Source organism: Arachis hypogaea, chromosome 16 (genome assembly GCF_003086295.3).
Source record: "Arachis hypogaea cultivar Tifrunner chromosome 16, arahy.Tifrunner.gnm2.J5K5, whole genome shotgun sequence".
Classification (NCBI taxonomy): Eukaryota; Viridiplantae; Streptophyta; class Magnoliopsida; order Fabales; family Fabaceae; genus Arachis; species Arachis hypogaea.
The window spans coordinates 23,185,722-23,200,168 of NC_092051.1; the positions used below are offsets into that span (position 1 = coordinate 23,185,722).

At 35.0% G+C, this 14,447-nt stretch overlaps 4 protein-coding genes across 8 annotated transcripts; 2 read left to right on the plus strand and 2 right to left on the minus strand.

Moving 5' to 3' along the window:
- The first annotated feature begins 2,169 nt into the window (after positions 1 to 2,169).
- Positions 2,170 to 6,218, plus strand: LOC112758499 (probable serine/threonine-protein kinase WNK10). Of its 4 annotated transcripts, XM_025807194.3 has the most exons (8): positions 2,207 to 2,356; positions 2,486 to 2,956; positions 3,372 to 3,409; positions 3,638 to 3,865; positions 3,959 to 4,179; positions 4,273 to 4,430; positions 4,534 to 4,936; positions 5,135 to 6,218. In XM_025807194.3, exons 2-8 carry the CDS (start codon positions 2,843 to 2,845, stop codon positions 6,016 to 6,018), a joined length of 2,046 nt encoding a protein of 681 aa, XP_025662979.1. In that variant the 5' UTR covers positions 2,207 to 2,356; positions 2,486 to 2,842; the 3' UTR covers positions 6,019 to 6,218. The 4 variants fall into 4 exon arrangements, with proteins under 4 accessions (XP_072076150.1, XP_025662979.1, XP_025662978.1 ...); XM_025807193.3 differs by having other exon boundaries at positions 2,207 to 2,956; XM_072220050.1 differs by lacking the exon at positions 3,372 to 3,409 and having other exon boundaries at positions 2,208 to 2,356.
- Positions 6,219 to 6,650: 432 nt separating this feature from the next.
- Positions 6,651 to 9,003, minus strand: LOC112758503 (uncharacterized). The gene is made up of 3 exons (XM_025807200.3): positions 8,606 to 9,003; positions 8,434 to 8,524; positions 6,651 to 7,110 (listed from the first exon to the last, which is right to left on the minus strand). Exons 1-3 carry the CDS (start codon positions 8,717 to 8,719, stop codon positions 6,980 to 6,982), a joined length of 336 nt encoding a protein of 111 aa, XP_025662985.1. The 5' UTR covers positions 8,720 to 9,003; the 3' UTR covers positions 6,651 to 6,979.
- A 1,108-nt stretch (positions 9,004 to 10,111) lies between these two features.
- LOC112758502 (calcium-binding protein KIC) lies at positions 10,112 to 10,735 on the plus strand. Its single transcript, XM_025807199.3, has one exon. The coding sequence runs from the start codon at positions 10,112 to 10,114 to the stop codon at positions 10,496 to 10,498; it is 387 nt and encodes a 128-aa protein (XP_025662984.1). The 3' UTR covers positions 10,499 to 10,735.
- Positions 10,736 to 11,260: 525 nt separating this feature from the next.
- LOC112758501 (serine/arginine-rich splicing factor RS31) lies at positions 11,261 to 14,125 on the minus strand. 2 transcript variants are annotated; one of them, XM_025807197.3, is made up of 6 exons: positions 13,805 to 14,125; positions 13,525 to 13,666; positions 12,450 to 12,562; positions 12,099 to 12,322; positions 11,714 to 11,992; positions 11,261 to 11,578 (listed from the first exon to the last, which is right to left on the minus strand). In XM_025807197.3, exons 2-6 carry the CDS (start codon positions 13,628 to 13,630, stop codon positions 11,548 to 11,550), a joined length of 753 nt encoding a protein of 250 aa, XP_025662982.1. In that variant the 5' UTR covers positions 13,631 to 13,666; positions 13,805 to 14,125; the 3' UTR covers positions 11,261 to 11,547. The 2 variants fall into 2 exon arrangements, with proteins under 2 accessions (XP_025662982.1, XP_025662981.1); XM_025807196.3 differs by lacking the exons at positions 13,525 to 13,666; positions 13,805 to 14,125 and adding an exon at positions 12,709 to 13,068.
- Positions 14,126 to 14,447: the final 322 nt, after the last annotated feature.

Sequence of the window (14,447 nt, forward strand, 5' to 3'; positions counted from 1 at the left end):
TCGGTTTAGGATAGGAGAAAGGGTATTTATCGAATCATAAATAAAAATTTAACGATTAGTTATTTTTGTCGAACAAAATTTATTTTATATGGATATAACTTTAGTTTCAATTTTTTATGATTAGTTTTGTTAGTGTTCGAATCTTTCATGGTTAAAAATAACTATTTACTTATAGAATAATATAAATGATTATATTATAAGTTAAACCAGAGTTATTTTTTTATAGCCATTTTTAAACTTCAAATGAAATAAATAAATATAATTTATGTGATATGAATTAATTTGAGAGAATTCTCTCATTTACTTTAAAAACGACAAAAGAAATCTCGTTAAGAATATCTAACTTTCAAAAACTATTTTATTTATACTAGTGCATGTATTAATATTTAATAAGCACCAACATCTGGAATAATTCATTCTTTTATTTGTTAAATGTATTGGTTGAGATTGCAAGTAGTTTATAATTTAACTAAAAGATTTTGGATTTAAATTTTAGAAATGAATTATATATAATTAAAGATATTTTTAAAAAAAAAGTCGGACACCAACTCTTTTAATATTCCTATTATATATATAAAATATAATAAAAAATAATATTATATATTCAAATTTATTTTTAATTAAATTTAATTCAGTTAGTCTAATATAACAAAAATTAATTATGACTAATATTATTTTAAATATTATTATTTAATTTAGTTAGACTTAATTCATAAAAAAATTAAAATATATAATACTACTCACAATAAAAGATATTTCAGAAAAAAAAAAAAAGTTAAACACCAACCTTTTTAATATCTCCGTTATATATAATATAATATAATATAATATAATATAATATAATATAAAAATATAAATATGCTACAAAAATCAAAATTATATGATACATATAAAAAAGATTAAACCACCAAAAGTAACTATAAAAAATTGATTTGTTGACAAAAGTAACTACAGAGATCATAACTCGTCGTATGCCCATAATTGATTAGTTCTGTTAGACAAAAATAACCATAGACATAAGTCATATTCTCATAGCTTTGATTTCACCTTTAATCTTCTTCTCAATCTTCATGGCCATGTTAACATTCCTCTCCCTGTGGTCTATTGGAACAATCGTCACATCTTGATTAGCAACAACACATTCATATTGAGTATTCTAATCAAACACCTTGCCAAACTTTGCTATTCCCCGTCAATTTCATCAACCCAAACAAAATAATTGCAATCTCGATTTTACAGAAACCAAAAAATCAAAATATCAGAGATACAAAGGAACCTTATACTTGTCTAACTATCATAAATAATGTTCCATACCTTTGAAGAGGGGCAACCAATAAACCATCTTACAGGATTAGTAACCGTCAAAGATTCCAACAAGACAACATACTCACCTAATGACATCTTCCATCCTGAATTTTCTTCTTTTTCATCTTCGAATGTGAAGCTCCTGAAAATTTGCTTTCTTCGCTTGTAGTTACTTCTCTCCTTGACTTTGCTTGAATTCTATGAGAATAAATTAATTTAGGGTTCTCCTGTGGAGTAGCTCGAAACGATGGATGATTGTACTCGGGTATGATTTACCCTGTCAAAATTGGGTTCTAACTAAGAAGAATGAAAAAAAACAGTCCAGTATGCCACTCTGTTAAGGTTACATCAGGCTTGGCTATTTTTGACAAACGGAGCTAATCAATTATGGACATTCAAGGAGTTATGATCTTCCATGGTTACTTTTGTTAGCGAATCAATCTTTCATGGTTACTTTTGGTAGATTAGTTTATAAAAAAATAGTCTCTATAATATGTATTTATGTATCAATATATATTATTTAATTTATTTTTTATATGTTTTTTACATTTTAATATATATTATATATCAGTATTTAATTTAGTAGTTGACTATATATATATATATAACTAAAAAATATAAACTTACTCAATGTTTTAGCTTAATAGTACATAAATGGTAGGAATCCTCTTCTAGTTTAGAGATATACAAGAGAATTAAAATTAAAAATATGATATATTGTGAACATGAAATTTATAGGTAGTGTAAGTATCAATGAATATTGTAAATTAATTATGAATAAATAAAAGCGATTTATATTATTGTGTATTGAGTGTGTTAGGAATGTGGAGTGCAAATGACTTAGGAGTTGGTAGAGTACTTGGTACGATATATGTATGATGCGGTATTCATGGGACTAACTGATACTACGAGTTGCGACCGTACAAGTGTCCGTTCCCTCCTCATCTTCAGCTTTCGCATTCACAAATCACACCCGCTTTCTCTTTCTTCATTATCACCAGTCACCAAAACAAAACAAACCAAAACCAAAACCAAACCACACCCCCTCTAAGTAAATTTTCCTCCTTGATTTTGTTTTGTTTTGTTTTTCTCGTATTACTCTCCCCCATAGTTTTCTGTTTTCCTCATAGCAGGTGGTCTAATGAGATATCCCGTCTGTTCAATTTTGATCCTTTATTAGGTAATAGCGGCTGGGCTGGTGAAAAGAATGGATTTTTTGAGGAAGGTTGTTCTGGGTTTCGTATGAAGATGAATTTTTGTTATGATATGGAAGGTGGGGTACTGGATTTAGGTTCACTGCCTCAAACCATCGTTATCGAATGCCGATACATGTTGCGATCGGCATTCGAATTGTTCTCCAATATTCATTCCAAAGCTTTCTCTGAAGGTGGTTGTTCTTGTTCATTCATACCTCTTGGAGCAGAGCAGCGACACCTTTGACCCACCACTTTTTAGTAACAAAAGAAAAAAAAAGAAAACAAACAACAAAGTATATCCCCGGTTTTCTTTTATTTCTGGAATCTTAGCATTTTTCAGGATGGATTCTGATTCTGTGTTGGCATTGCCTGAGAGCAATGGATTCAAAACAAGGGACAGTCATGATTTTGAGGAAGACTTTGTAGAGAAAGATCCTACCGGCCGCTATCTTAGAGTACGACCTCGTTTATGTGTTTTTCACGATTCAATGTGTTTTGCATGTCATTGTGTGTTTGAATCTGAAAGACTGAAACTGCAATATACCATAGACACAATTTGAACGTTTTCTGCTTCTGCATTTTCATCAATACTATGCAGTAGCTCCCAATGCATTATTTTCCATTCGGACAAAATAACTGGTATTCATGTCGTTATTATTGTGCAACATTTCCATTATCATGTGGATTCAATAAACTGGATCAGTCTCTGGATGATTCTTGAAACTGTATATAATCCTCCAAAACAGTATATCATTATGTGAATGAAGAGTTGATTCTGCTTCCATGAATCATCTTTTTTTTACTTTTTTTTTTTTTTTTTTAAATTATTAACTGTTTTATTTCTTGTCTTGCTTTTCTTTTTCCCCACAGTACAATGAAATGTTGGGCAAGGGTGCTTTCAAGACTGTGTATGATTCTGATACTTGATTTTCTTTTCTAATTTCCCCTTCAGTTATATATTTAATTATATTTTGTTCACACTTCATTGTCTTCTAATTTCTGCACAGGATTAACTTAATATATTACGGTATATGTCTCTTTAACAAGTTTAGCCTCCAATTATATTTCATGATTCTTGAAGTAGTGAAAGCGAGCTAATTACTCTACTGCTTTTTCCCTCTTTCTCTCGCTTGCAGTTATAGGGGCTTTGATGAAGTTGACGGATTAGAAGTTGCTTGGAACCAAGTCAGGATTGATGAACTCCTGGGATCTGCAGATGACGTTGCAAAGTTGTACTCCGAAGTAAACCTATTGAAGTCTGTGAACCACGAAAACATCATTAAGTTCTATAATTCTTGGATTGATGATAAGAAGAAAACTGTTAACATTATTACTGAGCTCTTCACATCTGGAAACCTAAGACAGTATGCTCTCTTGCACCTATCACCGTTCATTTTCTTTATGTTGTATTGTTGTATTATGCACACATGAATCTCTTGCATGCTTGTTGCTAACAGATACCGGAAGAAGCACAGATATGTTGACATGAAAGCCATAAAAGGTTGGGCTCGACAAATTCTTCAAGGTCTGGTATATCTTCACGGTCACAAGCCGCCTATTATTCACAGAGACTTGAAATGTGATAACATCTTTGTAAATGGGAACCATGGAGAAGTCAAGATCGGAGATCTCGGTTTGGCAACTGTCATGCAGCAACCAACTGCTCGAAGTGTTATTGGTGCCATTACTTTTCTTGAATATTGATGTTCTGGATTTTTCATCGTGTTAACACCATGCAGATTGCTGAATTTGTAAATTTTCCTTGTAAAAGGGACGCCCGAGTTTATGGCTCCAGAACTATATGAAGAGGAATACAATGAACTCGTGGATGTCTATTCTTTTGGGATGTGCATGTTGGAAATGGTTACTTTTGAGTACCCATATAGCGAATGCAAGAATCCAGCTCAAATTTACAAGAAAGTTACCTCTGTAAGTATAGTGACAATTGATATATCTTATAATTCCATGCTCGTTATCTGAATAACTGCAACTGCATTTCTTTTCCCCTCTACTCTGACTCATTTCATTGCAGGGCATCAAACCGAATTCCCTTAACAGGGTGAGTGATCCCCAAATTAAGGAGTTTATCAACAAATGTCTTGTTCCTGCATCTGAGAGGTTGTCTGCAGAGGAGCTTCTTAAAGATCCATTTCTGCAAGTCGAGTGTTCCAAGGATCCAATCCTTAATCCCTTAAACTCACCTAATAAATCTCCAAAGGCTATAGATAGGCCGAAATCTGGTCCTTTATCTATAGACTTCGAGGCTGACTCCAAACATGTGTCTGTGTTTACCTGTGCTGAAAACAGCCATGGAAGTTCACATTGTCCACTTCTGGAAGTTCGGCGTACATATAAAAACAATGAGTTTAAATTGAAAGGGACCAAAAATGATGATAACTCGGTGTCATTAATCTTGCGTATTGCTGATTCTTGCGGTGATTATATGCTCTTTCCATTTTTCTTTTTCTTTTTTCTTTTTCTTTTTCACATGGGAAAGATACCAAAGATGTAGTTTTGGTAAACAGAAAATAATATCTGACCTAATTTTGAGAAGCTTCCATGTTGGTAGTATTGAATTGATACCAGATAGTTCATCTTCTATAATGCAATAACTTAGTTTCTATTATTCGCAGGTCAAGTAAGGAATATACATTTCCTCTTCTACCTTGAGACAGATACTGCAGTTTCTGTGGCATCAGAGATGGTTGAAAATTTGGAGCTGCCCGATCATGATGTAGCCTTCATAGCTGAGCTTATTGATTACTTGATAATGAAGCTATTACCTCAGTGTAAGCCGTCGAATGAAGGAAATAGTCATAGTCAGTGTCCTGTGCCAAGCAGTGCTCGCACTGAAGTGATTTTTTATCAAGACAACGCACAGTGTCCTGTCCAAACCAATGCTCCCTCTGAATTGGTTTTCAATCAAGAGAACTCGACTCCAGTTGATTCTAACCAAGCAGAAGATTTTGATACAGCCAACAGAAGCTTCGTGTTTAACAATGGTGATAATGCTGCTTTTGTTGGTGAGTATAATTCTTCTCTGAGTTTGAGTAGCTTGGAAGATCAAGATTGGCAAGAACCGGCAGAGGCTGATATAGCCATTGAAGATGCTTGCACGAAAAATGAATACTGTCTTGATTCTGATGCTGATAGGAGTGAGAAGGGATTAAGTTGGTCAACCTTAGAAATGAAGCTGGCTGATACATTCTGGGAATGTTGTAAATTGCAGGCTACAAACTGTGCTGCCGAAAGCATTGTACTGAAAGGAATCTCAAAGAACTCTTCTCACTCTACAATCCCAGCCTTTTGGGGAACACCTAATGCTTTGAGCTTGACAAGCAGCAATTCTTCTTTGTCTCCAACCGACAAAGACATCGATCACGAGCTAGAGCATGAACTCGATGCGATCGAATCACACTATGAGCTTTGGTTCCAAGAACTTTCAAGACAGAAGTTGGAAGCATTGGAAGCCACCAGAAAGAAATGGACAGAAAGGAAGAAACTGATTGTTCATTGATCCTAAGATTGCTGCTCTTCCCCTTTTGCCCCTGGTCCAAGTTTTGTAAAGCTTGTGATATTTACTATTATTATTTGTACATTGGATGCGGCTCTTTTTAGTTAAAGCCTCCGTCCGTACTCTCAACCTATTTTCACAGGTTTCAGAGATTTTATTAAATTAGTATTGCCATCATATATGAGAAGGGCTTTCTCCAACAATTTGTTGTTAATACTATTTTGTTTAAATTTTAAGGTTTATCTAATAAAGTAGTTGCTTTTGGATTAGCATTCGCCTACAAGCAATCACGAAAACATTATTTTTGTGATTTCAAAGTAATCAATGCTATGTAAATGAGACTAATATAAGATAAATAAAAGAAGAAAAAAAACCATTCAAAAATCAAGCAAATCCATTCTTTGTCAAAAGATTTAGAGTTCAATTCTTGGTGAATTTCAAAAAGTGAAAAAATAGTATAAGATAAATAAACAAAAAAAAGAAAATCCATTTAAAAATCAAGCAAATCCAAAAAAACTCATGCTTGAGAGAGTGTTAGAGATATAATTATTAATATTGTCTTCTCCTATGCATTTACACTTTTGGAATAAGTGATATCATGACAAACAAGTAAAATAATTGATATCTCAGTGGAGTTGGTCTACATTGCATAATACATTAATACATTAATATGATTTACACTATTCAAACGATAAGTGGCAATGTAGCAAATATTTAAATATACATGGATTGAAACAAATGACAATGATTAATATGAAGTAATGATATAAAATTAAATTTTATTAATATTCTAAAATAGACAAAAAACTGGAAAATATAAGAATTTTGTAATTATTAGCAAAAAAGAGGAAACCAAGAACCACACCCCTCTCAGCTGCCATATAATTTCTATTCAAACAACATGAAAAGCTTCTCTATGCTGGGCCAACCAAAAATAATAAAAAGATTGCATGAGCATATGCAGTTAATCTTCACGCCATTGGTGCTTACACTTCTCATTCAGGCACAAGTAAAATATAGTTGCTGGCTCATCAGCTGAACGAGTCTGAAACTCTGTGTAAGCAGCTTTATCATGACTGCATCTTGGGCATGGCACTGCAAAAGAAGAGGGAACCAAGTTAAATAAGAAGAAAAACAGGAGAGGATACAAGGTGTTGACAAAAGAAGCATGGATTGTGCAATTAGCCCTAATTATTAGTTAAAAGTACTGAATTAGAAAAAACTTTTTCCAATTAAACAAACACAACTATACATTCCTATGAGATTGAGATAAAAGAAAACCTTAGCACTAGCACAAAATCTATATTGTGAATTAGTTCTCAACCTAAATCAACGTATAACTCATCCTCCCAAAAAAAAAATAATAAACATAATCATAATGGAAATCTATGACAACAGCATGACAAAATTAAGGCCGATAGAATCAACTCAAAAAGTTTCTACTCAAGCATTGATAAGCAAACTGAAGTATGCAAATTGACATAACTGAACATAATTAGCGTGTTATGAACTTATGATTCAGCATTTCAGCAATATGGTTGATTACTTGGGATTGATTCAGTCCATGTTTGCATTTGAAATTGACCAGAACACTTTCAATTTCCCTACTTCTAAAAATATTTTCTTTTTTCATAAATAAAACTATCAGGATAATTTGTTGCATTTAGACACATGGTTCTCAACAAAAGATGGTACAGTAGAAGACTGTTTGCTACTCATTTTTATTTCTCTCTGCCTACTCAACAATTTGCTCTAGGTCAAAGTCATAACAAGAAAATATCCACACGTAAGAATTGGATTCTGAAATATATCTTGAGAGTTCAAGTGTTCAATTATGTTGGAGCTGTTAATTTATCAACAAAGCGATATTACAAGTTCAAACAATGATAACTGTTCCAATTTCTACCAATTGTCCTAGTAAACAATCACACAAAGCTAAAGAACAAAGCACCGTTCAAATCATGAACAAATTTACAGATAAGATGATGAACTAACCAAGGGTGCTTAATAACGGTAAGACTGCATTTGTTTCTGATAACAGCTCAGGACAAGACACTTAGAACAAGACATAAGAAACAGAGACACAAAATTTTATTTTTTTATTCTGTTTGGTAATAAACTATAACAAATTATAAAAATCTATTTTATTTTTATTTTTTTCATTTAAAAAGTTTGAGATGAAAGATATAATAATAAAAATATATAATTATAAAAAATTAACAAAAATAATAAAAAAAATGAAAAATAAATTGTGTCTCTTATTAGTTTCTGATGTCCTTCTTGTCAGTGTGTCTTTGTCTGTCTCTATAAATAAACGTAGTCTAAAAGACTATTGAACTTGATTAAGCATTGAAGTGCTTGGATCATGAACAGAGAATATGTACGTCTGTGAATGGAGAAAGAAAAGAAAAAGAATACCCTCAGCTGTGGGAGCATTCTTCATGTCATCTTGTGAGATAACTGGCTCTATCTCTTTCCTCACCAACAACTGCTTTCTCTTAATCTTGACCTAAAGAGTGGAAATAGAAAAAGTAAAAACCATAGAAAAAGCAGATACGGACGTAGTAGAAGGAAAGAGGGGTGCTCCTACCATGTTCTCAATGTGGCAAACGTAGGGGCAAGTTGGACAATAAAATCTAGAGGGGCGACCCAGATTAGGCTGTTCATACTGCAACATGTTTCCACAAGTTGGGCAAAACTCCATCACTGCATTACTTTCTTGTTCGGAGAACTCAAAATTCGATTCACAAATCAATTCGCTTCAATGTAAATTCAACTTCGACTAGGAGCGCTAGTGCCGTCGCGGCGAGGTGAGGCCAGATTATTTGCAGATATCCTTTTTCTCTTTGGGCTTGGGCTGGGGGAATAATCGGGAAAAGCCCACTGTATTATGGAGAGCGAAAGCAAATTTTGAGTGGGCCAGCCCAATTGTGTGGTTTTTCTTCAAAAATAAAAAAAGAGATGGCGTCGGAGTTGGTGGGGGAGGCAGGACCCTTTCACTTGAACCGAGGCTCCTGGAGCGCGGCGGAAGCACGGTGAAACGGCGGCAAAAGCACGGCGAAACAGAGGGGAAGCTCGGCAAACAGACGCGGAAGTGCGACGAACAGAGGCGTTGCGACGACTCTTGGAGAAGCGCGGACGGCGGCGGTGGCTGGATTGGTTGAAGAACGACCACGAGATGGAAGAAGTTCTTCCGAAGAACAGAGGCTGTTGCGTTCGAAGGGGTTCTGATCTTCTGGAGTTGAGAGAGAGGCGAGAGAGCTGGGGGAAGTTAGGGTTTTTTGGGTTTTTCCCCATCCCTTTTCCTGATTGTTAAAACGGCTATACCTCTTTTTTCAAAACCGACCGGATCCTGGTTCGATCAGACCGAGTGGTTCCGGCCGGTTTAGCGGTTTATGACCGGTCTTTTGACAAGGCTTGTGAGGATTTAAGTAACTACCTCCCATATCTAAGGAATTAATCATTTTCGAATTCAGCTCTTATCTGGACACAAGCCCCTAAAATTCAAAAATTACAATCACGCCCATTATTAGAAGGAGGGCCCATGCTTTAACATATTGTTGTGTTACTTGGCACGTGACTGAGTTAGAAGAAGACAAAGGGGTGCATATAACATCACAATTAATCAATTATAGAGGAAGTTTCATGGAAGCCAATTCCTTCCCAAGACTATCACGTTTTAATCATTATTATAAATAATATCCCTTGTTCCCCACCAATGCCCGCCACTCTCCATGAAAAAGTAAAAACAGTGCAGTAACATGTTCACCCTGCACTAAAGTTAAACCATCATTTTTGTTACACGGGTTACTAAGATTTGTTAGTCAGTCCATCGTGTTAAATTCAATATGCAGGGTCAGCATTAGAGTATTATTACACACAATAATTCCTAATGCGTAGGACCCATCAAGAATTTAGCTCCTCCTAACAACTTGGCATTGTGGAATAGACTAATGCATCTCTTATAAAGGCCATTTCTCCTAACGAATTCCAAGTCATTGCCCCATTGTTTACACACAACTACAAGTCAGCTTCCAAAGTCTCTTGCTTCTTTCATTCACCTATCTCTAGTTTCTACAGTTTACAAAATAGAACAATGGAAAGCAGCCAAGGGGAAAAAGAAAGCGCTTCTGCAGAAGCAGCTGTGTTTGAGGACTTGCTGCCGGTGATGGCAGAGAAGCTTGACGTGGACACTTTTGTGTCTGAGCTGTGTGGGGGTTTCAAGCTTCTGGCTGACCCCGAAAAGGGTTTGATCACGGCGGAGAGTCTGAAGAGGAACTCGGAGCTTCTGGGCATGGATGGGATGAGCAAAGAGGATGCAGAGGCTATGGTTAGACATGGTGATCTTGATGGGGATGGGAAGCTGAATGAAACTGAGTTTTGCATCCTGATGGTGAGGCTTAGCCCCGAAATGATGCAAGATGCTGAGGCATGGCTTCACAAAGCAATTCAACAAGAGCTCACCAAATCATCAACCTTGTAACTGCTGCTTCTTTCTGTCAATAATTGTTAAGTTATTTCGGTAACATGTATGTATGTATGTATGTATGTATGTATGTATATTTATGTTATATCATCTCATCTGGGTTATAAAAAGTTGCGTGTATTTTTGAATGGTGTCTCTGGTTGAGGACTTGAGGTGCTCATGTCCACCATGAATGCTTATGTGAATTTGAATAATATTGAAATGAATCTATTCAGTGAGTTCAAACCAGCAAAATGATTGTGTTAAGTTATTTTGCGTGCTAAATATTAAAGCATTTTTGGATAGTTTAAGTCATAGCTTGAGTAATTTTATTTTTCATAAAAAAAGCTTTAATATATAATATTTAAATTACCATACTGTACATTGCCTTAAAACATTATGATACAAATATTATGTTTCAATAAAATAATTTTGATATCATTAAAACCTAAAAGCGTTTAATATGATATCTGTCAGAAATCTCTGAATTCAAATGGATAATGCTGGTAAAACTTAGTAATATGTATGTATATTTGAGTACTTGAAACTTAAAATTTGAGTTTGAATCAACTCCTTTGTTCAGAAGATGATCTGAATATTGTAACATTTTTACTCGAAAATTGGCATAACAGATTTCAAACAATGAAGCACCCTTTATTGCATAATTTATTGTTAGCTATGGGAAATTTTGGAATGTTTGTTTAAAGATTTTAGAAGCAACCTTTTAGGTTTTTACAACACCATGGGACATCACTTTCCGTAATACATAATACTAAAATGTTCCAGAGAATCATGCATGCCATCATATTAATAAGCCAATTAATTTAATCACAGCATGCAACGATGTCGCATCAAGTATTAAAGATTCTGCCTCTGAAAACTGACTATATATCCAGGATCCTACAAAAGCAAATTTCATATTAACTGCTACACAGCTAAGAAACCAGAGATTGAAGTTTGAAAACAACATAACATTCTCCTTGATGTATGACCAGCTATCCCAACATCCACGAGAAAAAGATCAAGCAACTCCAGATGCATCAAACCCCAGGGACCAAGAACTGCTTCTAAGTTCTGGATCTTCGAATTGGTGTTCGACTGTAGAAAATCAATAAGATATATATAAGGTGGAGAAAACAATTTTAAAACAGTACACAGAATTAATTAAATTCACTGAAATACAATAAGTAAATGCAAAAGGCTATTGATTAATTTGCCCAACAAATATAATACCTGCGATGTCTCCCATATTCAGGACTCCTGTTCCTACCATAGTCAGGGCTCCGAGGCCTATCATATTCAGGGCTCCTACGCCTATCATAGGCTGGACCATTGTACCTATCATATACAGGACTGCGTGGACGGCCATAGTCAGGGCTTGGTCTCCTCCTATAACCTGGACTGGGTGATCTCCCATAAGCTCCTCTTCTAGGACTGTCATAATATCTGTCACCCTTTTCATCATCATCCCTCAGAGCATACTCAACAGACACTACTCTATCCAATATCTTGCTGCACAATTGCAATGCAACCAGAAATTCATTCACCAATTTACATGTGGGATCAAATAAGAAATCTCAGAATTCCAACCAATAATATCTAGAATCTCATCACTGACCTCATATGTGTACACTCAAGAGCTTTAGTAGCATCTTCTTGTGTTTCAAACTGCACAAATGCAAAGTTACGACGAATGCGAACATGAAGAACCTTCCCATAAGGTTCAAAATGTCTTTCTATGTCACGAACTCGGGTGCGAATTGGATCAAAATTAATCACAAATAGTGTTTTTGTGGGCCTCTGGTTTGACCTTGAGCCATCACGATGGCGACCACGTTCACCCTGTTAAAACATAACAAATAGGAAGCCCTCTGATTAAGATCAAGTGGTGGATAGCCAGTGTGCATTACAATTTGAATAATATTAGGTAAAGGCAACTAAAAAAATGCTAATTGGGATCCTTTCATACCCTAGCCCACTCTACAGACAGCCTTCGCTTCTCATAACCAAATGGAAAGTTGTCAAGAGCACGAACTGCATCTTCAGCATCTCGCTCATCCTCAAAATAGACAAAAGCAAACCCTGCATAAGCAGAACTAGTATTAAAAACATCTAAAAGCAAAAGCAAAGATCAATATTATAAAATTTCAACATGTTATCCCTGGCAAGCAGTATATCATCTGAATCAGGGAATTATTTCCCTTGTCGGGAACAAAGGAATACAACACCTGCATATATGTGAGAGCTGATGCAGATGATGCTGTAGTGTAGAGGCGTTGAATGATGAAGAAAATGATGATTGCAATTAAAGATTAAAATCCAAAATTGAGATTCTGATATTGTGCATGTCATTGCCAAGCATGCTTCTCCATTCAGATTTCAGACAGCAGTAGTGATTCAAATAATAGATGGCATGGCATGACAGAAATTCAATGACCCCCTATTTTCAGTGAAGCTAAGCATGGCATATTAAATCGATTGAAGATCATTCCAGTGGAAGTGGTTGGTGCGATGAGGTGAGTGAGAAAATGGAGATGATGCTATCGGTAGAAGGAAGGAGAGAGCAGACAAGCATGAAAGGTTTCCTTCTGTAAAAAGTATAGAAGCTCATTAAAGCATATTTTTCCTTAGAACAAGTTCCTGCGTCAAAATAAACACTTATAAAATGGAGGATTGCTTTGCCCCCACAGAAATTTTCAATTCTTTCTGCGTCCATTTTATTTTCCACCAGGATTACATTACATTAGCAACAATCTTCCAACTCCAAAAGCAGCATTACTAACAAATAATATACCCTCATCTCCAGCATCTATCAGTGTCAAACCTAATTCTAAGTAGCTATTAGTGTTAGATGAACTACCTATAACCTATCAATCAAAGATTTTCCAGCATCTACTAGTGTAATTGCAAAAAGCCAAAAACACGTTGCAATTTTACAAACCCTAAACATACATTAATACAAGACAGGTGATATTGGTGAAGTGATCATTCAGCGTGCAACAGAAACCGATCAAAACCGAATAAATGAGTGATACAAGAATTACCAGATTTCATGTCAACGCGCTCAATCCTGCCATACTTGGCGAACAAGCGTTCAAGCTCTGACTGACGAGTATCGTACTCAAAGTTCCCAACGAAAACCGGCCTCATCTTCGCCTTTGCCTTCAGAACCAAGGGTTTTTTTTCCTAGAACAAAGAGAGAAAGAGTTATAAGAATCAACGAAGGACGAAAAAAAAAAAAACCATAACCCCTGACAAATAGGGGTCATCGCTCTAAAATTGCGATAAGTTTGGAAAATCGAATACCAATGAATCAATTAGTACCTGAAAAGCTTGGAGTCTGTTGGGGAAAGTTACGGGTAGGGAAGGATCAAAAGGACAAAGCTAAAAGCACACTGGGAACAGGCAAGAGAGTGATGTTTCTTCACCGTGTTGAAATATATACTCTGATTCGGATAGGATTTCCACCACAAACCAAACCCTAATTTTGAACTTTAAAGGAAAAAATAAAAAATAAAAAAATATTGATGACTATAGTCATTAGTCAATACTGAGTTGGATTAGATTGATAAGGAATTAAGGATGTGGTCTGTGCTTGTAGTTGTGGGAGTTCAGCCCATCAATAAAAGTCAATGGGTGCAACCCATTTAGATCATTTTTTTTAAATCGTTCTTACAAAACTCGATCCAAGTTAGAGAGAAAAGATTTGATTTGTGAATTATTTACTTCGAAATAAATTCAAATTAAACAAAATATACATTACACTAAAAACGTCTAGAAACTGACAGTTAAAATATAATAGGTCTTTAAATAAATAAATAAATAATGAGTAATATTTTATGACAAAATACGAATAAATCTTTTTATATTTATTGTTGAGCACTCTAAATATTGTGCAATTCATTTAGATTATTTGATCTATATTTATCTTTTTTCTTAGAAAAAAAAAGGTTTTGATTTTAGTTTT